General features: G+C 45.4%; 1 protein-coding gene across 1 annotated transcript in view; it reads left to right on the forward strand.

Moving 5' to 3' along the window:
• LOC144163045 (gamma-aminobutyric acid type B receptor subunit 2-like) overlaps positions 1-24,256 on the forward strand; it is a 376,861-nt gene that overhangs the window by 314,974 nt on the left and 37,631 nt on the right. Inside the window, exons 8-13 of the mRNA XM_077693831.1 lie at positions 862-922; positions 1,871-1,954; positions 4,275-4,428; positions 5,380-5,512; positions 6,884-6,991; positions 7,941-8,063. Of these exons, the coding sequence (XP_077549957.1) occupies positions 862-922; positions 1,871-1,954; positions 4,275-4,428; positions 5,380-5,512; positions 6,884-6,991; positions 7,941-8,063 (663 nt within the window). The remainder of the gene's footprint in view (positions 1-861; positions 923-1,870; positions 1,955-4,274; positions 4,429-5,379; positions 5,513-6,883; positions 6,992-7,940; positions 8,064-24,256) is intronic.

The following is a 24,256-nucleotide window of genomic DNA, read 5'->3' on the forward strand; positions in this document are numbered from 1 at the left end:
TTTCTTCATTTCAGCGCCGATGTGATATATTTCTAGTATAAGCAAACTATGCTGTTACGAACCTTTCTAAGTATTTGTAGAGCTTTTTTGTCTTCGTGCAGGACATCTTTAAAGGCCGCGGGTCATGAACCGGCCAGTGCCATAGGAATGTTAACACTTGAGACCCCCTCAACATCCAGCTTGGAGTCTGGGTCGGTCTGCGTTTAAAAATCTGGGCATGCCAAGGGGTGATTTTAAATATTACACTGTTGTACTTGAGTTGGTCATGGAGTGAGACGAACCGAAAACCGGTGGATAATTAGGGTAACAGAGCGGGTACTGAGAGATTAGTCTAGAAGAAGGGGAAGGCCAATAACACGACGGGGGAGAGGTGAAATAAGGGAATTCTGGGGTAATGAACGGACTCACACAGCGCAGGAAGGGAACGGATGGAGGCCAATGGCAGATGCCTTCGTTCTGCAGTGGAAATGATTAGGTTGATGATGATGATGGTGAATTTAAGCACTACGGAACAAGCAGCCGCCAGAAAAAGTGGCGCTTGTCTTTGCGCTGGACTACTTAGGCTTAGAAAGTTAGATCTGCCTATCTTAGAAAGTTGGATGGGCAGATGAGGTCAAGAAGTTTGCGGGGATAGCTTGGTCGAGTTAGCACAGGATCGGGATAACTGGAGATCCATGGGAGGGGCCTTTGCCCGGCAGTGGGCGTAGATAGGCTGCTGCTGATGAGCACTGGTTTTGCTGGTTGTTTTGGGTTGCTAGAGGGGGTTTGGGTTGAAATATTCTTTTGTTCTCTCCGTTTTTATGCCCAATCCGATTCATCTGTTTCCATCTATCTCTCTATCTGTCTCTCTCTCTCTCGCAGGGACCCGTGCGATTCTTTCGCAACGAACGCAAAGGCCAGATCCTCTTGAAGCAGTTTCAGAGTAAGTCCTCCTTCCTTGAATGTGGCATGCGTATGGAAATTAGAGTACCTTTACAGCCTCAACTCTCCTTGTTCGACGTTCTAGGGGCATGAGTTAAAAATGAAACCATTATGCATAAAAAAGGGGCTTACAATGGTTGACTTTTCTTACTGAAGCAAATTATCAAATCTTGGAGCAGTCTGACAGCGTTAGCGCTATCTGCATAATTTTTTTGCGTTATCGTTACGCTCGACCAGTTTTTCTTAGGCCAGAAAAGAGTGAACTGCTACACGTAGATGCTCGTTGAACAAGGTTTACTTACATTTAACATGGTAACAACCCTTATATAGAGTTTAATGACGGATATTTTTTATGTTGCACATGCTCTGCACATGCTTCGGTGGAGTGCTACAAGTACAATGTAATTTCACATTCATAGGAAACAAAGCTTACCATAATAAGCTTGACGTTTTTTTTCACTTGGTAAGTCTCAACAAGATAGCATAACTGCGTGCATATCTTTCGATTGCACACTTGGGCAATGCGATTTTTTTCTTTGTGAAAAACTATTTGATTCGCACGCATGTTTGCTAATGGAGCTGAATCCAATCACGTCACGTTTGGAACGGCTGTGGCTGTTTGGAATGAAACTGCTGTGATTTTGGTCGCCATACGGACGTTGGATGAAGAGATATGACTAGAATTACACTTTATTGATAATCGGTGGCTTGCGACTTGCCAGACGTGCCAGAGCTGAAACATGCTAACTTTGCTTAAAATACTTACCAGCATTCTACGTCAGGTTTTGTTTTGGAATAAAGTGAGAATTTGTTATAGACCAGTTAACATACCGGTGCTACACAGACAATTTTGAGATGGTTACGCTCTAGTTAAGAAATCGATTAGGCTGTTTTCAGTTGCATTCCGTTTGACCAGCTAATGATGGTTGCGCCGATGTCTTCGTTGCAGAAAACCAAGAGGTAAAAATTGGCGAGTACGACTGCCTCACGGAGACCCTGGATTTGAACAAGGGTCTGCCGATCATATGGAGAGGTAAGCGGTTCCGAGCCGAACCAACCCATGCGGGCGGGTTTGTGCTACACCAACGTCTTCAACTTCGGCGCTGTGTCGGGGGATTGCGATTTAACTTGCACCAGCAAAGACCGTATTTCAGTTTTCTTTAGGCCAACTGAACTTAAAGGGGTCCTGAAATACCTTCCGCCGATGCATGGATGTACATGTAACCAAATAAAGCAATGTATTAGCAATCTCCTCCCGCAAGTGAAGTGAAGTGAAAGAGACTTTAATGATCGCCGGCAACAGGCGTAGTGTCTCCACTACGCCCGGACGTAGCCACTCGTCGATCCTGGTGGCATTCTACTAAGCAACACTTTCGTTACTCACTGCGGGGGTGGACACCCTTGTCCCCGAAGGGAGGGCGTCGGCCCGCAGCTTTCTCTCCGGTGCTGCCGTTCGAGAGCCGTTAGGACCTGCTGGACGCCTGAGAGCTGAATGTCCTTGTCGTAACTGCGTATGGCGTCTTGTAACCATGGCGGAAGGTCGGTCCTGTTTGAAGCTTCGTGTGGTCGCACTTCACAATCCCATAATAAATGGGCGGCTGTTGCCCTGGAGTTAGTGCACAACACACACTTGTCGTCCGTGTAGAGTTCTGGTTGGATATGTTTCATAATGACCGGGGTCATTAATGAATTTGTCTGTAGCTGCCTGAACGTAGACCCTTGTTCTCTAGTCAACTCGGGGTGAGGCGGTGCCAGCACCCTCCTGTTGTTCCTGTAATAGGTACGATACCTTTCAGGGTATCACTCCTCCCGCAAGAATTTTGTTAAAGCGACGAGTATGAGCTGAGAAATCGTAAATAAAAAACCACGCGTTATCGTCGCGCCGCATTTCCTCCTCCTTTCAACTTTTTCTTCGCTGTTGACGGTGCGAGAGCCTTCCCTCCCATGATGCTGCGCTCCTCAGCGGTGACGCACTTCCGCTATTGCGCTCCTCAGGCTGCCGTCTGCTACGGGCAAGCTCTTTTGGCTTTTTAATCTTTGTTGACACCATGGATCCCGCTCTCCGCTCAAGGCTGGAAAAGCGAACGAAAGACCTGGCCGCATGTGTGCGGCCTGGCCTTGCCCTTTCGCGGTGTACGCTGCTGCAGTTGCTATCGGTGGCACGTGACTTTTCATCGGCGGTGAACTCGCAGCCGCACGGCGAGGATCGTGCGCTCGTTCCGTTTGATGCACCGCGCACTGTTTATCCAAAAAGTACGTCTCAGGTGTGGTCCCGCTGGTGCCGGGTCTTATTTTGCGGCGGTGGTAATTCCTACCGGCGGCATGTGAAAAAGACATTTTAAACCGATACAGAACCCGTGCACGAAACGCTTCAATCATATGACCAGTTCAGCTTGGGGCGACGCGTGGTGGAGAGAGGCAACGTTGGCAAAACATGCTCCACCGCGGCTCTGAGCTTTCTAGCGCTGGAGCGAGCGCAATTTCTTTGACAGTCTCAAACATCGGTAAATGCGAGTATGTTGGACTTTTTGTTTGTTGTACAACTGAGTTTGTCAAACATCCGTTGTAAACTAGTCGCTAAAGTCAATGTTTTCGATCACTCTAGAAAGTGTCTGGTCGTGCTTCAACGAGGAGATTTAGACACACTCTTTTTCAATTCGGGTTATGTTTCCAAGTTTCCAGCACCTGTGCCGCATCAAGGAACTCACTTGCAAACAATGAACCAAAATGTGGTTCCGGCTTAGTTCAGCTAAATTTGGATATGCAAAGCAAAATCTGGGCTTCGTGTGGTTGAGTCTTGGTTTCGCTTGGTTAACCTTTTGATGTAGCTGTATTGCCGACCATGACTCAAAGCCGGTCGGTGCCGTGCAACGCTCACAGGAGGAGGCCCGGCCTTGTTTTTATTATCGGCGAACGCGGCGTTCCTCTTTCACGACGAACAAGGCGCAAGATGAGTCGCATAGCCCGAGAAGACCCAGCGGCGCATGCGTGGGAGGCTGCGGGTTTGGTCGGCTGCCTATCAGCTAAGCGGCCGCGCCGCTACGTACGCAAAAGGACTGAAAACAGGACGTTGTTCGCAGCGCCGATGGCGGGCCGAGTGAATCACGTGATGCGCTTCGAGGGGTGTGTCGCCGCGGCTGTATCTCCGGTCAAAAGGTTAACTTGCGCACACTTCGAAAACCGCTGGACGAAAGTTTTGCTTTAAAAGGTTAGGCTTCAGGATGGTGCCTAAGCCTGACCATGGTTTCGCTTCGGCCTCCGTGACTTCAAGAGCATAATTAGTTGAGCTTGATAGCACTTACGACCACAAATATGACTCGATGACGCGCTCTTTGATCCGATGTTTTTTGCAGGCGGCCGGGATCCTCCCATGGACCGGACGCTGATCGTGATCCAGCGGACCCGCGTCAACCTGACTATTTATGCTAGCCTGTGCATCTTCTGCGTGCTGGGAATCATCCTCGCCTCGGTTTTTCTCGTCATCAACATCAAGTTCCGAAACCAGAGGTCTCTCTCTCTCTCTCTCTCTCTCTCTCTCTCTCTCTCTCTCTCTCTCTCTCTCTCTCTCTCTCTCTCTCTCTCTCTCTCTCTCTCTCTCTCTCTCTCTCTCTCTCTCTGCGGTATCTCCCCGGTCTCTGTCTTTTTAATGAAATCCGGGAACGGCGGTGATGGGCCAAGAGGTGACAGCGATCATACCGACTCAAACCAAACCCTCATCAAGGCAAATTCAAACTCGCTGAAAATATTAAGAAAGATTATTTACAATGGGCATCACCTATACGAATATGGACAAAATTTGCTCTCACATCTCCGGAAAACCTCCTGGGCCCATTAAGTTACAATTTGGTTTTTTTTTTCTGCTTCGAAAGGTTGAAAAGAAATGCCTCAATTTGTTTCCAGGTAACGAACCTGGAAACAAATTGAGGTATTTTTGGTATTTCTTTCCCAATGAGGTCAAACGAATAAAATCTTGCTGGAAGGTTTATACATCACAATATTTTTTGCGTCCATGAAGTTATCCCAATGGTTTTACCATCGTTATAATCATCATCATTACACGCGCTATTTAATGCGTGTGAGAATAACTTGGACCAATGTTTAAACCGACTTTCGAATTTCTGAAAATTTCAGTATTAAAGAAAATATATTTATACCAATTGACTTAAATGTGTTTTTACGAATCTCATAATTTTTTTTTTTGGTCCCGTTAAGTCATAGGACTTCTCGCTGTCCCCAGATCGTTCACACAAACGTCCCGCACTATCTATCACCCCGGCACTATCTGCCCTCCCACACTATCTACAACCCCTGCACTATCTACCACCCCTGAACTATTTACCACCCCGCGCTATCACCACCACTGCATGCCATTGCAAGAAAAAGAGGCTAACGAATGTCCCATGTGCTTGCGCTTAGATGGCCCCTCTCTAACAAGATGTCTTGTGCCGGTTGTCGTAGGTACATCAAGATGTCGAGCCCGTACCTGAACAACCTGATCATCGTGGGCTGCATTCTCACTTACACCAGCGTCATCCTGCTCGGCATGGACTCCGGATTCACGTCGGTCGCCAACTTCCCCTACATCTGCGCGGTCAGTGGTCGCTGCACTGCTCTGTCCTCCGCTTTTTGTCCGATATCTTCCCCAGTAGCTTCATATTCATCTTGCGTTATACTGTGACGTGGTTATGCCTGCCAGTCACTCTGAGCCGGTGGCTCGGCGATTGTTTATAAGTTAGGGGCCTTCGCAGGAAACCTGAACTTCTTGGTACGTTGAATTGAAAGCGTCGGTAAAAGGACTCTGCAACACTTCTGATAAACGCTTGAACTCTTTCCTTCGCATCTGTAAGCATCGCTATAGCTGCAGTTATCGCCGGCACGGAGCGGCACTGCGTGATTTGCTCGTCGCAGCAGACACGCCTTCCATTTCTGCTCGGCTTTTGTGGCCCTCTTTTCAAAAAGGCTATCGATTGCGTTCATTGCTGCGACTGAAAAAAGCGAGCCAATAGAAGCTACACCACTGTAATGACGCAATTCCAACGGTCGAAGAAAACCAAAATAGGAAAAGGGAGAAAAATCTTTTGAGCAACTTTCTAAGTTATCTGATGGGCATATAAAAGTAATTTTTGTCTCAGGTACTTTGGGACCCTCTAATTTAAGCCCGGAATGTGGGGAATGACTAGGTTCTACAAACATTTAGGATTTCGAAAAAAGCTAAAAAAAAGAGTTGCACGTACGGCCCCTTGAAGAAGTACCGGGCAGAAGTACCGAAGCCGCACGGGTATAACGCCTTATCTTTTGCAGCTAGGATGTCTTGCTTGAGAATGAAGACCTTTACAAGATAGCAAATCAACAAACGTCACACATGTTTTGTCTAAGAAAAGAAACGATCCGGCAGATTTTGTTAAAGTGCAGCGGTATCCATTCGAATCCACGTCAGAGAAATGTCCACTTCCCCCAAGCACGAAAGTTTAAGTGTACTAACCCAGAAGGCGAAATGCCAAGTCATGGAGGGGAGCAAAAAATAGATCAAAGTCCTCATCGGGCAACAGGACAAAACAAATGGTATAACGTAGAACAGCTACCACCCGTTACGAACAGAACTTAACTAATATAAGTTTGCCGTTACATCTGCGATACGATTAAAAATTTTGTTTAATGTAGATGGGCCGAATGTACGGACCTCGTGCGCTGACGTGATGCAGATGACGTCAAAGAAAAAAAAATATTCTGCCGTGTTTGCAGAGCCGGCCGCTTAGATTGGGTTAGTTGAGTTGCCCATGTCAGAGAAGGTATTGTTGGTGGAAAGCACAACTTGCGCAGGTTTTCTAGAACCCGCCAAGAAACACCTGGTGGTTGGCTAGTTCGTTCATTATCCTCGAAAAGCAGTGACTGCGCCGTGACTGTGTAGCATGGTGAGTGCGGCGCAACGATTGTGTGACGCCGTTCCGCTCGTACTGCGCAGGCGCGGGCCTGGGTGCTCATGTCGGGCTTCACGCTCGCGTTCGGCGCCATGTTCAGCAAAACGTGGCGCGTTCACGCCATCTTCACGAACATAAAGCTCAACAAAAAGGTGAGCACTGCATTTTCTTTTTCTCTGCTTTGATTCGCTTGACTGGTACGCATTCCTAAATGCAATACCAGTAATGTAACACCCTGGTGACCCCCCCCCCCCATGCGCTAGGAGCATTGGATTGGATAGGATTTGATATGGATTGGATATGGATTAGATTGGATTGGATTAAATGCAATTGTATCGGATTGGATAGGATTAAATTGAATTGTGTTGGATTGAGTTGAATTAAATTTAATTGTATCGTATTGGATAGGATTACATTGAATGGTATCGGATTGGATTGGATTGGAATTGTATATACTGTACAAACGCCTTGTCACTCATTTACATGCGCGAGTGGGCGATGCCATGGGTGATGTACGGTGAGACGATCCCCAGTGCTTCACCCACTCGTCATGGCTCGCTTCGTAAAGATGCCTGAATTTTTTACCATGACTAAAGATCTGCTTGAATTCCGAACCTCACGATGACAATTTTCGATCTTGTGCTCTACAACGGTAAGAAATTCACAGTAGGGGAACTCATTGGCCGTGAGACGCGTTTCGCCGTTTTCGAGCGCCGTATTAGTCTTTGTTTGTAACCCGTCTTCCCTAAAACCAGTAACCATGAATAAAGCACTGTCTCAAACAAGAACTTCTCCATGACAGTTTTCGATCTTGTGCTCTACAACGGTAATAAAGTCACAGTAGGGGAACTCATTGGCCGTGAGACACGTTTAGCGGTATCTGAGCACCGTATTAGTTTTGTTTGTAAGCCGTCTTCCCTGAAAGCATAGCGCTTTGCTCTTCAAAATCTTCTCAACAGCTGAAAATAAAAAAAGAAGCTCAATATCTGCTCATCTTTTAAAGAGTCTGCTAGGCTTTACCGTTCTCGAGTCTACCTTTCGACACACTGCCTGCATGGGTTATCGCGCAATCTGAAAGCGATTTATCTTACCGATCCGCAGGTGATCAAGGACTACAAGCTGTTTATGGTGGTGGGAGTGTTCCTCATGCTCGACGTCATAATCCTGACGACGTGGCAGATTGTGGACCCCTTCTACCGAGAGGCGCGCCGAGGACAACCTGTGGTGAGTGGCCGAGTGTGTGACCAGCGTGCCTTGCGTCGACGCGCGTCCCTCTGCTGAGTTCCTGCCTCGTCACGTACCTGTACATTTCGCATACAAAACGTTTCAACGAGAGAGCGCGAAAAACCTTATGCCGTAAAATGTTGATTGATTCAAACACCATGGCGAAAACAGAAGCATTAAAAAGAAAACTTAAGTCGCCATAACTGGCTCTAAATCCAGCGACGTATTCACCACAGAGAAGGCTAGGGGCAAAGAAATGATGAAATGAATTTATTTATTTATTTATTTATTTATTTATTTATTTATTTATTTATTTATTTATTTATTTATTTATTTATTTGTTTGTTTGTTTGTTTGTTTGTTTGTTTGTTTGTTTGTTTGTTTGTTTGTTTGTTTGTTTGTTTGTTTGTTTGTTTGTTTGTTTGTTTGTTTGTTTGTTTGTTTGTTTGTTTGTTTGTTTGTTTGTTTGTTTGTTTGTTTGTTTGTTTGTTTGTTTGTTTGTTTGTTTGTTTGTTTGTTTGTTTGTTTGTTTGTTTGTTTGTTTGTTTGTTTGTTTGTTTGTTTGTTTGTTTGTTTGTTTGTTTGTTTGTTTGTTTGTTTGTTTGTTTGTTTGTTTGTTTGTTTGTTTGTTTGTTTGTTTGTTTGTTTGTTTGTTTGTTTGTTTGTTTGTTTGTTTGTTTGTTTGTTTGTTTGTTTGTTTGTTTGTTTGTTTGTTTGTTTGTTTGTTTGTTTGTTTGTTTGTTTGTTTGTTTGTTTGTTTGTTTGTTTGTTTGTTTGTTTGTTTGTTTGTTTGTTTGTTTGTTTGTTTGTTTGTTTGTTTGTTTGTTTGTTTGTTTGTTTGTTTGTTTGTTTGTTTGCTCGAGGGCACTGCAGCAGGGGAGGAGGCGTAATTTTACAAGGGATAAAAATTTGGGTGCAACCAGCATGAGATTAGGACGCTCTGCCACGGAAAATTTGAACAAAAACGTGACAAGGTAACAAGAAAAATAAAGAATCAAACAAAAATTTAAAGGCAGGCCCATCCGCGCATGGCGCAAAAATGAAGATCATACGCGCGTGGTCTGGAGCTGTCTTCGTAAGCTGTAACCCGTTTCGGCGCATCGTCTCTACTACTACAGTCGCTAAAGGGAGCCGGGTTGCAGGTATGAAGCAATAACAAGATTGAACATAATGTGCCTTGGCTCGTCATTTTTCTTGGGTGCCCTTTCTTTTACCATTTCAGATAAGTATAAGCAACCTTTGACAGCGACAGCGAGCGGAGGGCGCGCACTTAACTCCAGAGCACAGACAAAAATGTCAGGCTTTCTTTCGGACAACAATATGACAGAAGGAAATCGTAGCGCCCGCTAAGCCCAGGTTACGCGCGTCGAGATGTTTCCATTATCTGTCCGTAAACGCGAGTTAGAAACGGTCATGCTGCAAAAAACAAAAAAAGCGACAAAGCGACCTCTCGCAGCCAGATACCGCGTTTCACTGAGAAATGGGCTGGGGTGAAAGACCGGGGACACCGGCAACTTTTCAATTAGACAGCGTCCGCCGCTTGCGCTTGCAACCGGACGGCACGCCGGCGGCCGCTTTGGTTCTGTCTCCGCAAGCGAGCCGAGCCGAGCCGACCCAAGTCAAGCCGAGCCAAGCAGAGTCGAGCCAGCTCAGCCCTCAATCATGCACGCGCCACTTGTTCGCGCCGCGATTGCGCTGCGTGTTCCTCCTGCGTGTGGGTGTCTCTGCAGCGTGCCTTGTTAATTCCGTGCAGTAGAATCAAATCTGCAGCTTTAGAGAAAAACGCAGCTAATTAATGCGCGCAAGAGTGTAACCGGCTGTGTAGCCGTGCCAGTTGGTACAGGAAAAGGAAACAGCAAAAAGGTACAAGCTCTGGAACGCCACCAAAAAAAGATGGAAATGATAAGAAAAGCGCCGCTTTGGCTGTCTTGTCTTTAAACCTGCGCTGTTTTATTTTTGTGTCTGTGTGTGTCAAAGAACGAATTTCCTCATGAGTGCGTAAAAACTCGCATTTCGCGATTATTCGTGTCGCGGTTTGCTTTTTTAAATTTTCAGGCACTTTATCGGGATAGTAAGTTATGCTCGTCGCCGCAGTCTAACTACACTGGGACCCTGAGCTCGCTTCAGAAGCAGCGGTTGGGAAATAGAACTGTTTCGAAAGATGAGCAATGAAAGTGGAAGAACACCACCGGTGGCAACGAACTCCAAAGCAGTTAACTCGTTCTCAGGAGAAAAATGTCAGTATAACAAGAAATTGCACAGGCATTTGTATGCGCTATAAACGCTTACTGAAAACCTTTAGTTGATTTAAAAGCGAGATTGGGAGGGGTGCTGACATTTCGAAGGATTTGTGCTATTTAGTGAATGGTATTAGTGGCCCGGTAAGAAAAGACCGTTCCTACGTTTTATCTGTCTTCACTGCGAAGGCAATAGTTACATTGACGAAAACTTTTAATATGACGACGGCACCGTAGCGATGGTACCGGAATGTTTCATAAAGTGAGAGCGTGCCGCATTTCCTGTAGCGCCTAGGTTTTTATTTAAGTTTTCGAACAAAGGAGGTTTTTTAGTAATGTCGAAGTAAACGTATGCACTTTTCCCTGGTATACGTGAAGGTTCCGCGTACTGAGCGTTCTATTTATCTGGTCCCTGCCTGGGGACGGGGAACATTACACATTGGATTGTGAAAATTTGGAGCACAAAATCTTTTACGTAATTTTCCTGTCCTACCCCTGCCCGGTGTGAATAAAGAGACGGAAGTTGTTCAAAGTCGTAAACCTGAATGTGGTTGCCTTCTTCAAAGGCAGTCTTCACTGCTGAGCACACAAGCACTGAGGCAAAGCAAGCTGTCGGTTTCTTTGCTGGGCATCGGATGGTATATCGCGCGCTGGTGGGAGTACTTAGTCCGAACTTCCATGCATCTCGCTACCTTCGTCACCTGATACATCAGCCGTACCTGGTCCAGTGGCCACAGCTTGTACAATCGCCACTTATTATCATCATCATCATCATAATCATCTTCATGAGCCTGTCCATACCCATGCAGGGCAAAGGCATCTCACATAAATCTCCAATTATCCCGGTCCTGTGCTAACTGCGAACAAGTTACTCCGCAAATTTCTTGATCTCAATCTGCCCATCTAACTTCCTGCCGCACCCTGCCACGCTTGCCTTCTCTAGTGACCCACTCTATTACCCTTGGTGACCAGCGGTTATCTTGCCTTCGCATTACATGCCCTGCCCACGCTCATTTCTTCTTCTTAATTTGTACTAACATGTCCTTACTCGGAACATTTCCGGCGCTAGGCGGGACAAGGACGACGAATTACACAGAAATGAAGCTCATTTCTGTGTAATTCGTCGTCCTTGTCCCGCCTAGCGCCGGCAATGTTCCGAGAAAAAAACCAACTAGCCCCATTTCAAGCTCTGGTTAACATGTCCTCAACACGTATTTGTTCTCTGACCTACTCCGCTCTCTTCTTGTCCCTTAATGTTACACCTATCATCTTCCGTTCCATTGCGCGCTAAGTCGTCCTCAATTTAAGTTGAATTCTCTTAGTGAGCCCACATCATGGGGTAAAGTGTGGCGGGCTCTCCGCAGTGCGGCAACGTGGAAGTGTAAAGGTAGGAAAATTGGCATGTAAGAGGGTAGGGAGGGGAAAAGGTTTGGTTCGAAGCTGTGTGAACATTGTCTCCTGCTCTTTTGTGAGAGAGCTGTGACCTGATGAGTACAACTTAAGGGAGAGAGAGAGAGAGAGAGAGAGAACTTTTATGGTTGCCCGGTAAGAGGTTCCGAGTAGGAGATGTTAGAAGCCCCACCCATTCCCCCTCAGCCGACAGCCAGGAGTCGTTGGTCTTCGGCGGCTTCGTCCATCCTGACTACTTGTAGCTGGATTTCAGCTTCCGAGCTGAGCAAGGCTGTCTCCCACTGCTGGGGTGTGCTTATGATGAGTGTTCTGTGATCACTTCTATGTATTTTGGAGCAAGACCAGATGATGTGTCCTAAATCCGCTCTCTTCTTGCAGTGCTTGCACTTGTCGCCTTGTATGGCAGGGTAGCAACAGCTATGTAAGACAGGGTTTGCGTACGTCCCAGTTTGAATCCGTCTCCAAGCTGTGGCCTGCTGCTTAGTGAGAGTTTTATGCGCTTCCGGGTCATCAAGTCTGCCGTTTCTGTAAGGATGAAGTATTTCTCAATAACTTAGAGGGGAGGCTGCAGTGTTGGGTGGTGGCCTAGTACGTAACTAATGGTTGGTCGGCCTCCTGCTCATCGCCCCGTCAAGACTGGCCGGCTAGTTCTCGAAAGCTCGCGTGTGCGATGACGTTGTTAGGGAAACTGAAGGCAGTGCATCAACAAATGAGCGAGAAACACCCCTTGGTTGCAGCGGCGAAGAAATTCCTTCTGCATCCCCCCCGGGCGTAGGCACGCAACTAGGAATTGCGCCGTTTGGCGTCCAAGAAAAGCTCGCTCTGAGAAGAGATGCATGGCGTGTCAGCCGGATGCTCTGCGATGTGCAGAAACTTTGGGTGGCAAAATGAATTACCGCTTGGAAGCGAAACGGCCGAGGATAACTTGGGCGAGTTGGTGGAAACGCGAAAATCCCCGTCGTATGTCTTTTCCCCTTCCTCCTGCATTAACTTGACAATGTCCTTTCCTCGCCTGGGCCGTTCCTAAGGCGCACTTCAGTTTTGGTCTGTGTAGTATTTTCGAAGGATGGAAGGTTTTCGGTATCACGTGTACAATAGAATTGCCGTTTTGTTGTAGCGATGTCCTTCAACTGTTAATTTACGTTAGCATCTTCCTTTTCCCTTTGTTGTTGTTTGTCATTACAGTAATACCTCGTTAATTCGATCTCGGTTAATTCAAACTTCTGGTTAATTCGAACTTACGCCGTGTTCCCGGCACAGCCCTGTATATTTCAATGGGGGAAAAATCCTGATAATTCGAGCGCGTCGGTATCCAGAACGGTTAATTTCCTTGTTTCCATCGCTCCTCGCAGAAAAAGTCGGCCCAGAGTGACTGCAACGCGTTGCAAATCCAAAACAAACCGAATTTACTAGAGATACAAAACAATGAAACATAAAAAAATCACGCCATATCCACGGAATGAATGATGATAAGTGGGGCGAAGCTCGAGAGGGGGAGATCATCGGTAACCGTAACTCTCCCGTGAAAGTTCGCCCATTACATCATTAAGAAAGACGTAAGACTGTGTGCGTACATTGTACAAATCAACTTTTATTTTCGGAGTCAATGCTCCCAGGCCCAGACCTGGTGAAAGACCCCGCGCCATCGAGGACTACCCCGCACCTCAACCACAATTTGTCACGTAGGATGGGACACAACGGTAAAGAAAGAACTTTTATTTAGGGCGAACTTGTGCCCGAACAAGACGAGAGGAAACGAGCAAAGGTCCTTGCGTCTCGTTCGATCTCCGAGAACGACTGCCTGCGTTCGTGGCGTGATCTCTTGCGTGATCTCCCCCTCGCAGTGCACGTGCGCTCGCGCCTCCGTTGGCGAGCACAGACAAGCTCGCGCTCCCGGTGCCGAGTTTGCGCTGCCGGTTGCAGCCGGTTCTTGCGCGTGCAACGCGGCCCACTTTGCGACATCTCCGAAAGCATGCGGCGGTCACGTACCACGAGACACAAGGGATGGACAGACCCATGACTTAAGGAGCTTCGCCCCTAAAACACAAGCGTGGCACGAGCGCTACGCTCCTGCAACAGTTTATTTCGCTTCTAGAAAGGGCGTCGCGCCACTGGCCCCAGTGCTCCGGCGCATGCCATTATTGTTTACGAAACATTATTTACAAAATCACCCGCCACAAACGTGTAGTAGCGCCTAATTCGCAATAACGAGTCCAGAGACGGCTTCTTTTGAGTTCTTCCCGCGCAGTGCGGCGCTATTTACATTCATTCTAGCGCCCTCCAGCTAATTCTCGAACTCCGCTTAATTTGAACAATTTTATGGCTCCCGTTCGAGTTCGAAATAACGAGCTTTTACTGTAATCCTTTACGAGTCCCAGTTGAAGACATCCGGGTGATTTGGAAATAAGTCATTGCTTTATCATTTTCGTCTACGAGCTAACCAAGAAAACGAAGGACAGAGGAAAGTGGCGTGTCTTCTTTCCTTGTCTCTGTTACCTCGTGTAGAAAAATGTTCAAATATGAACATTTCCGCGGTTTTGCGTGCCTGCTGCGTCCATGGAGAAGATTTGTTTGTTAGTTTTGCAAGTTGCTCTTAACGCTATTTCTCTAGTCTGTTGCTTTTATGGATGCTTCCTCGCGTACACGAATTTGTCTGCTGTCTTTATGTTGCTTTGTTTACCCCTTTGTACCCTTATCTCATTGTTTACTGTTTGTTTTTTCACCAATTTATCTCTAGTGTCTCCTGAGCCTTTATTAAACTCACTTGCCGGTGGTCGGCAAGTTGATAATTTCGCCATAACAGTTTTTCATCTTCTAAAATACCGCTAATTTTGTACTTTACAAGAAATATAGCACTTGAATTGCGCGAAGAAAATTTTTATTAGCACGAAAGCTCGACTAGTCGGTTTGCTGGCTCATTGAAGCCGGCACCAACCATAAATTAAAAAGCGGCTTTTCCAGAAGAGCCTCGTTTATAATAAAAAAAAAAAGTTAGGGTCTGTTTCCTATAATGCCCTGAGTAGTGTTTTATTTCGGTTTTAGGTGTATGTCGTTCCATTTGTTGGAGCGTCGGGTTCGGTTAAGCAATCTTCGGTGCTCCTAGCTCCCACTGGTGTATTTATTAGCAACAACACGTACCCTGTTTTCTAGTTCCCGTGCGCCGATTTCATACAAAGGTTAATCTTTCCCTCCCAGCGAGTTTCTCAAACGGCTGTTTAAAAATTACAACTTCTTTAAAAATAAAAACATTAAAAAAAATCCTAGTATCTTTTTCTAGCAATTAAACTCTCGCCGTTTCCTTCAATTTTAAATGAGTTCTCTATGAGGCGAATGTTCTTTTTGTTTCTTCGCTCTTCCCCAGAGGTCGTTTTGAGAGTAACACGAGACAATAAATTTCCCGAAGTTTTATCTTTTCACATGCTGCCAGATTTCTTTTTTTCTCAATCGCTCTCGCTCTCTGTCGGTTTCCCTTGCTCTCTTTTCATCCGGAATCGCTTGCCGTCCTGGTTTCGGATTACACGAATCAGGGAAAAACTTATCTTCTTCATTCTTTTTGTAAGGCGAGCTCAACGCACAACGGCGATAAAAAATTTTTGAACCGGTTTTAATACCCTGCTGTACGCGAAGTTAGGCTGTACCACTGTCATCACCCTCGAAATATCAGCGAACCGCAGCGTTGCGAGTTATCGGCTGGGTCTGTATCCCTTTCTATCTTTCCTTAAATAAACCCCCAATAATTGTACCCCCAAGTCTAGTTACACTATTCCAAGTTGCTGAGGTAACAATACAGATAGCTACACATGCTATGGTAACAACGGTAAGTAACAGCACCTACAGAAATCACTAATGCCTGCAAGGTCACCTGGGCACGGCAACAAATTCAGCTCACCAACAGTGAGTAGACAGGCTTTACAGAAACATGAGCAAACGCAGATGCTTTATCTAATGACGGAATGTACAATGCATACACACTACATGACCCATATACAAAGCCTGTGACGTTCACGAATGGTGGTTCGTCACGTGGTCGCATGCGAGGTTGGCTTAGAAACAGACTACGACCGCGCACAGATCCAAGACAAGACAAGATCTCTTAGTCGTCTTGACTCTGGCTGCGTTCCAATTCGCGGACAGCTTGGTAAACAGCTTACGAGGCAGCCTAATTAGACGTCTAAAGGAATTAGAATGGAACGGCGCAGCGGTCACGAACGCAACACCGACGCAAACGACAACCTCGTAGCAGACATGTTGAGGAACGCAAGCCACAGGTTTCGTAAATAACATTGCCGTTATAATTAGCATTACGTGATTAAAAATTCAACAAAATTATCTTTACCACTTGTAAATTGTACCCAATAAAGGACGTTAGTTTTTAACAACATGACTACGCAAAAAGGTGGCGCTGGCGTCGCTTGATAGTTTGGACAGGAACGTAGCCTGCATCGTTGCTGGCTTCGATGCTGTCTCCTCGAAGCAGTCTTCGTTGACGGCTTCGTTCGAATTGCAACGGGCTTAACATGGCGGACTGTCTGCGAAGACGGCAACAAAGCCGTCTAAAGGGTTAATTGGAACGCACCCTCTATGTTTGTCCCAAGTTTGGCCACCGTTAGTAACAACAACGCACCAACCACTCCAATTTCAATCCGTTGAACGTCCGAGCGTGTCGTTGTTCGCGCCTAGCCGTGAGCGGTTCCCTTACGTGCAGGGCATACCGGCCTGCTGTCTACTTATCCGGCCTTGCTTCTTCTCGCCAATATCCTCCAAGCCCAAGAAAATTAGAAAGACGAGTGCCAGTAGACCCAGTAACATTAGTCGGAGTGGAGTCGGCTCCTCGTTTACTTTACCAGGCTGTACCGGCATTCAGTAAGCAGAAACAGGCCGGGCTTTTTTTTTTATTTGTCTTCCTGGTGGTTTTCCCCTTGTTTGAGAAGCTACGGTCTATCACAGAGACTGTCGTGTTAATGCAATTATCGCTCTGCCTCGAATAAACACTACCCGAACCCTCTTCTCAGAAACAAACTAGCGCGGCAAGGCGCTTGCACTCAAGTGTTCGGCGGAGTTTTGTTTGGGTAGGGGGTGTTCTGAGGCTAGTTGTTCGGGCATCTCGTGCGTGTACAGGGCTTTTGTCTGTTTTATGTTATTCTGCTCTTTTCTACATAATGGGAGGAAGGGTGGTACGCACAACCTTGGATACCACAAACGGTATACCTAACCAAAGTAGGAGAAATATATCTCATTCTACCCATCGAGCCGATTGAACTATCGATTACGGTACAGATATCTGCACGCCACCTTCTTCAACGCGGTTTCTGTCCTAGAATTTCAATTTGAATACTATCTCGTCGGAACCGTTTTGAAGTGTTAGGATTGGGGTTTTCTCCGTAATGCCATAACTCTAGTAATATCTTCAGGAAGGAAGAAGTGGAGTTTCTCAGAACTATTGACTTAAAACTTATGAACTCCAATGTTCGAATTTTAACGTTTTCTCTTCGAACTAATGAAAATGTACAAAAATCCTTGTTGGAGTTCACCCGTTTTGCGAAAACTCCTCGCTCGGTCACGCTTCTTGTTTTGGGTTTTATGGCCTGTTCAACACCGCGGGGTTTACGAACGTTCTGAAAGCAGTCTGCAATTCGAAAGCTCTTCCCGCCAAAGTGACTGGGCCACCCCATTCCCAAATGCTTTAACCATGTTCAGGCACTCTGAGAAGTAAACTTCTGTGTGCACCTCGGCACCTGCAACCAGCTGCTTTTGTTTTCCCCGTCGTTTTTCCAACAATGCTGTTGTAAATTTTGCTTTCTTTTTTCCTTCCTTCTTCTTTTTTATTTAACGCCTTTCTCGCTGCAGATTGTTCCCAGAATTCAGTGCGCCGAGCGGCCGGAGGATTTATTTGCTGTACGTGAAGACAAGGGAGAGGTGGCATCAGCTCAGATCCACGCAGGAACTGCAAAAAATGCGCGCACAAAAGCGAGCGGGAAAAGAAAAGGAGAAAATGAAAAGGAGCGGAGATAAAACGTAGCCTTGGCGTGGAGGAATACCACCCCGGCGTTTTCCTCCTATTGACCTTTTGTTTCTGCTCTTTCGCGGGCGAATCAGGCGGGAGCTGGCGCGTCGTGTTCGCGGGGCCAGGCTCGCTGTCGGCGTCTCCCCAGGGCTCGGAATGAATGAGCCGAGCCGTGTTTGCATGCTACGAGCGATCGATCCGAGCCGTGGGCCACCTGGGTCAACGCGGAAGCCGTTGAGCAAATGCGGTAGAGTGAGCAGCAGCCGAGCCGAGGGAACCCGATGCCCAAAGGGTTGCCGCTGCCAGCCTGTCAACGCTGCTGCATTGTAGCGGAACCCTGCAGCACCGCGCGTCCTTTCGGCGCGCACCCACTTACCCAAGCAGCCGTGAACGCAGCCGGCCATGGAGGAACCGGTAGTGGCAGCGAAAATGACTGAGTCGTATAAAGTTGTGGAATAAAAGTCGTGTGTTTTTGTTTGTACGTCCTAAAAGAGTCTTTGGTGTATATATACTCTTGATTACCGGAGAGGAGTGGAAGTAAAGGCTCACCGTGCGTGCAGTGCCCTGATAGACGATTCGTGGTCTGGTGACCGGTGGGGTAGCTAGAGGCGAACGTGCTTGAGACCCAGCGTCCGGCCCTGGCTGCTCTACCAGTCGCGGCATAGAGAAGAAAAGTGGAGATAAGCGGGGGATTATAATGAGGAACCCGGGACCTCATCGCTCCCGATGCGTAGGCCACCCCGAGTGTAAAGTCACGGAGAAAGACCTTGTCTGTGCGGTGCAAGCAACTAGTAGAATCTGTGCCGCGAGGCAATGGAAGCGCAGAAGTGCTGTTCTCTGGAGAAATTTTTGAAGACGGCAGTCTTTATTGCTCTACTTAAACGCAAAACTTTTGGTCTGTCTGTCTCTGTCTGTCTCTATCTGTTGTCTCTGTCTGTCTGTCCATGTCGGTTCAGCTTCCCGCCCAAATGTTAAAAAGAATTCTTGAACGAGACGTTTATATAGGCAAAGCATTTCTGAATTACTGAATCTGGTGGCAAAGGTTCATACTTTTCAGTATTGTGGAAGAAAAAGGAAGCATTAGACCTAATTAAAGAAAGAGATCATTAAGTAATGGATATTTGCATTGTTCTTCTAATGGAAAATACGTGGCTGCTTGATTTTTGAAATAAATATAAAATAGGTCTTGAAAAAAAAAATGTTGTGACCTCAAAATACAAAAACCGTTGGCGGCGCCCCCTCGTGGCAGTGTTCCAAATTCTACAGTAACGAACGGTTTCATTGATGGCACGGGAGAATTCAAACGCGCGAAAACTGAATTGACTTTAGCAAACCACCTCCGTGTTTTTCGCGGGAGGGGCGAAACGGGAGGAGCGAGAGCGTTAGAGGTTTGACGGGGAAGAGAAGAGAGGCATTTATGTGGCATTTATATATATATATATATATATATGATTGCGAGAAGGGCTGTCTTTGGTTTATATATATATATATATATAAGAAAAGAAAACTTTGAACAAGGTAAAAGCACAATTGTTGCCAACGTTTCAACAAAGAGACTTGCTTTCGTCAGGGCCTCTCTTTGCTGAAACGTTGGAAACAATCGTGCTTTTACCTTGTTCAAAGTTTTCTTTTCTTGTGTTCTCTACCATATTCAAAAGTTCAACTGCTCCCTATATATATATATATATATATATATATATATATATATATATATATATATATATATATATATATATATATATATATATATATATATATATATATGTATATATATAACTTTGTTCAAGGTACCGACAACGATTGTTGCCCACGTTTCAGCAACAGACTTTCCTTCGTCAGGCCCTGACGAAGGCAAGTCTCTGGCTGAAGGCAAGACTTTGTTGAAACATTGGCAACAATCGTGGTCGCTACCTTGTTCGAAGTTTTCTTTTCTTGTGTCTTGTGTTCCCTACCATCTTCCCAGTTTTATATATAATTTTCGCTTGTCAGGCAAATAGATGACGCGGATGGTGCAACGTACGATTCTAATCGTCAAGTGTCGTCAGAATGCATCACTGTGTAAGCCTAAACTAGACACTTTATTACATGAATTCCGCCCGTGGGTTGCTTGGAGGACCGACGACGCTGGCTATTCTCGTAACACGGGTCCACCATTCGCTCCTTGATCACCAACATCCTAACGACCCAACAAACCTTCCCTCGTTAGGCCAGTGGACCAACCCCCCCCCCCCCCAATAGATGCTTTATTCATTCCCTGCTCGCTAATCTCTTTCTGCAAACATACGCCGAATGACCCAGTTCTAGGCAATTATGTAACGGCACGCATCCTCGCTGCGAGTTGGTCGAGAGTGGATGAGGTTTTGGAATACACGCTCGCTGATTTACCGACGTTGTGACTGCTTGCTGGCTTGTTACCTCGGCGTCCCGTTAAAGGAGGACGTGCCCTCTACCGGCCGCTTTCTGGCACGCTCGATTAGTGCTGAGGTTTGTTTTAACATTTAATGCACCCGATGGCTTTTTCGAATAAACGTTGACTACCGTAATTTTTTTATGTGTACTGCTCTTACCGATCTATAAATTTTCAGTCACGCCTTTTGTCGTGGTGGCACTCTGTCTCAAAACGCCTTGGTTCTCTGAACAATGTCGCGCGTTCGATTTCCGACCCCGGTGGGTTAAATTTGTAATTAAAGGGAAGCGGGAAAAATTCTCGCCTGCACGGTGTGCGGGCGGGCGTTTAAGAACCCCTCATGTTGTAAATTATTCGATATCCGTCCATTATAGCCCGCCTGAGGGCTGCGCGTGAATCCTGCACATTTAAATTTCCCGCCCGAACATCGAGCGCGGAACTTATTTTCCGTTCCCCTGCATATTGCAGCGCTTGATTGCAGGAACTAGTGCCTGAATTGTTCAGCATCACAATATACAAAAATGCGTCCATAGCAACCAGGCTCGCCGTTATAAATAATTGCCGTTTGGATTCGGAGTTTTACCTCTAGTTGTACTCTTTGTATAGACCTCTTTGTATAGTCTTCTTCTTTCTATTGTAGTCTTTGTATAGTCAATAGAAATGGTTTTGAGGTGATTAGCAATTAAAACTTCTTGTTACTTGTCTCTAAACAGACGTTATCTGTGTTTCCCGTCATATTCTATGCATTATTTCGTCACTCCCATCTTCACTACGTTTGGAAACGGAAAAAAAATTAAAGCCGTTCCACTCAATGTGAAAGCTGTCGGAAGTGCAGAGCAAGGATTCGCCATAATGGGCTGTACCGCCGTTATCCGCTTACTGTTACCACCCCATGCAATTCAAATTTCCCGCCTTCGCAGTGCTCGCGCGCCCCCTGCCTGAAACTGCGCCAGGGGGAGTTCTGTTCTCTTTGTGCTTTTCCCCCCCGCACGTGCCGGCGTTGCACTGCCACATTTTGCGTTTACTATCGTAAAGTGTATTGCGTTAACGTTTAGTGTTTGGGGAGTTGGTGGTAGTGAATGCGTTGTATCAGCAGCTTCTTGACGTAGTTTGAATGAGTCAAGGATATAAGGCGCGTTCGTAGCCTCCCATTCTGTGTCGGCTTTGTGGCGCAGTGGGTAGAGCACCATGTACATTGCGTTCCGCCCGCAGGGTCGACGGATCGAAACCAGGCGCCGGATAGTATTTTTTTTATATAGTGTAGGGGGAGGGGTGCGGACTACGACTACGGACGTCAATGCGGGTGACATCGTGAGTTACTGAAATGCTCTGCATTTAAAAAACTGATTGATTCATCGGTCGTAGGAATCAGTAAAACACGAAAGTGAAATGTACAGCGAAATCTGCAGCTGAGCATGATTTGCAGGTCGGCGGCTGTCTTGTGGGTGTGCTTGGCGAGCGACGTCCTGCTGGCTGGTCACTTCGGCAAAGGTGTACTGGTGTCATTTCCGTGACGGATATGATGTCAGTGAAATCTTGGGGTATCTAAGTACAACGTACACTTTAGTACTAAAGGTTGCTTCCCTGCAAGAAGACCCCGTGTGCAGGGGTGCATGCTTTACAGGCCGCTTGCTTCGTTGTACTGGCGTCACTTCCGGGACGGATATGACATCAGCGAAATCTTGGTGTGGCCGGAAATAAAACACCTGCGTGTTAAAAAAATATTGGGTCTTCTGGTGGAGCTTTGGGGGTAAAGCAGCATTCAGAATATTAAAGCGCAGGATTCAATTCCATAGAAATTAGGCCTAAACTGTGACACCCAAGCAAATGCCACAATTTTCAAGGATATTGATCAAAACTGTGGGTGCGCCTAAACTGTACCAACGGAAGCTTTCTGCGATACACGCAGTCGATATTTCAGGGAGAAAGATAAGCGACAACGCGATGCATCGAAACGTCGTGCCAAGGACCATTGCTGAAACCCCGATCGCCTCGATGGTGCGCTTTGCGAGACATTCGAATTATGATCTTTTACCTTCCACAGCTGAAACCAATTTCAAATTACATTCGCAGCACATTAGCACGAACTTAGTCGCACTAACCGGAACCACCGAATCAGAATTTCAAGAAAATTTATTGTCTTGTTTTTCACAACATAGCACATGTCCACTAACGACATTCACTCAAAATAGCCAAGAGCTGAACAACGTACAGGAATTGCCGTCGTGCTTGCTTGCTTGCTTGCTTGCTTGCTTGCTTGCTTGCTTGCTTGCTTGCTTGCTTGCTTGCTTGCTTGCTTGCTTGCTTGATTGATTGATTGATTGATTGATTGATTGATTGATTGATTGATTGATTGATTGATTGATTGATTGATTGATTGATTGATTGATTGATTGATTGATTGATTGATTGATTGATTGATTGATTGATTGATTGATTGATTGATTGATTGATTGATTGATTGATTGATTGATTGATTGATTGATTGATTGATTGATTGATTGATTGATTGATTGATTGATTGATTGATTGATTGATTGATTGATTGATTGATTGATTGATTGATTGATTGATTGATTGATTGATTGATTGATTGATTGATTGATTGATTGATTGATTGATTGATTGATTGATTGATTGATTGATTGATTGATTGATTGATTGATTGATTGATTGATTGATTGATTGATTGATTGATTGATTGATTGATTGATTGATTGATTGATTGATTGATTGATTGATTGATTGATTGATTGATTGATTGATTGATTGATTGATTGATTGATTGATTGATTGATTGATTGATTGATTGATTGATTGATTGATTGATTGATTGATTGATTGATTGATTGATTGATTGATTGATTGATTGATTGATTGATTGATTGATTGATTGATTGATTGATTGATTGATTGATTGATTGATTGATTGATTGATTGATTGATTGATTGATTGATTGATTGATTGATTGATTGATTGATTGATTGATTGATTGATTGATTGATTGATTGATTGATTGATTGATTGATTGATTGATTGATTGATTGATTGATTGATTGATTGATTGATTGATTGATTGATTGATTGATTGATTGATTGATTGATTGATTGATTGATTGATTGATTGATTGATTGATTGATTGATTGATTGATTGATTGATTGATTGATTGATTGATTGATTGATTGATTGATTGATTGATTGATTGATTGATTGATTGATTGATTGATTGATTGATTGATTGATTGATTGATTGATTGATTGATTGATTGATTGATTGAGCTCTGTTGAGTAGGACATGTGAAATTTCTGTCGCTAAAATTCATAGTGGCCCCGTGTGGTCGCAACTAAAATTTTTATTGGTCTTCTCAGCAGTGCCATCCTTACTAAGTTGCTCTAAATGCTTCGTACGTTTCGTCCGGAACGCTGTCTGCAAAAACAGAGCGTTCGGTCTCTTCTATTTCTGTATCCTTTTATATTTCCTTTGTGATCCGATTTCATCAAAACGGTAGAAGAATTATTTTTCTCTTTGCCACTTTTCTCGTTGGAGGCGATTTCTAAAACTGGAGTTTCGAGAGCACAATGTTGCGGCGCTTTCGCGGTCTTCCCAATAAGTTAATTACAACATTTTTGTTCGTAGACTCATAATTTTCAACAAGAAGACGGCTACGTATACCAGTTTTATTGGTCCCTTATTAATATTCAATCTTTATTTTCATTAATGGGAAAACCGGCAACGGTTGAGTTTTCAGCGTACAATCCTGTCTAATAAAACACCGCCACTACCAGGCCGTTTTCCGAGTGAACAATGCTCCGAGGAGTAAAAAAAAATATGATTTAAATCGCTAAGTAGACCGCAAGCGCACCGCCATTACCATATTCTGGAATTCCTTTTTTGAACTTCCCGCGGATCTGATGGATTGCCTCGGAAAACTTTTTCAGCGGAAGTAAGGTGAAAAGGTTCAAGGGAAGGAAACAAAACAAGTGTGGTAGCAGCCTAGAACACAAGCGTACGACGAACAACACTCTCACGCGCGTACGTGCTGATTGATCGGGTCTCGGCTCGACCATTGAACATGCCACCAGGGGGCGCGCGGCAATTTCGAAAGCCGCGCGAAAGCCGCGGTTTTGAATT

The sequence above is a fragment of the Haemaphysalis longicornis genome, unplaced genomic scaffold, assembly GCF_048455015.1.
Source record: "Haemaphysalis longicornis isolate Haplotype H1 unplaced genomic scaffold, Haemaphysalis longicornis Haplotype H1 scaffold_12, whole genome shotgun sequence".
NCBI lineage: Eukaryota > Metazoa > Arthropoda > Arachnida > Ixodida > Ixodidae > Haemaphysalis > Haemaphysalis longicornis.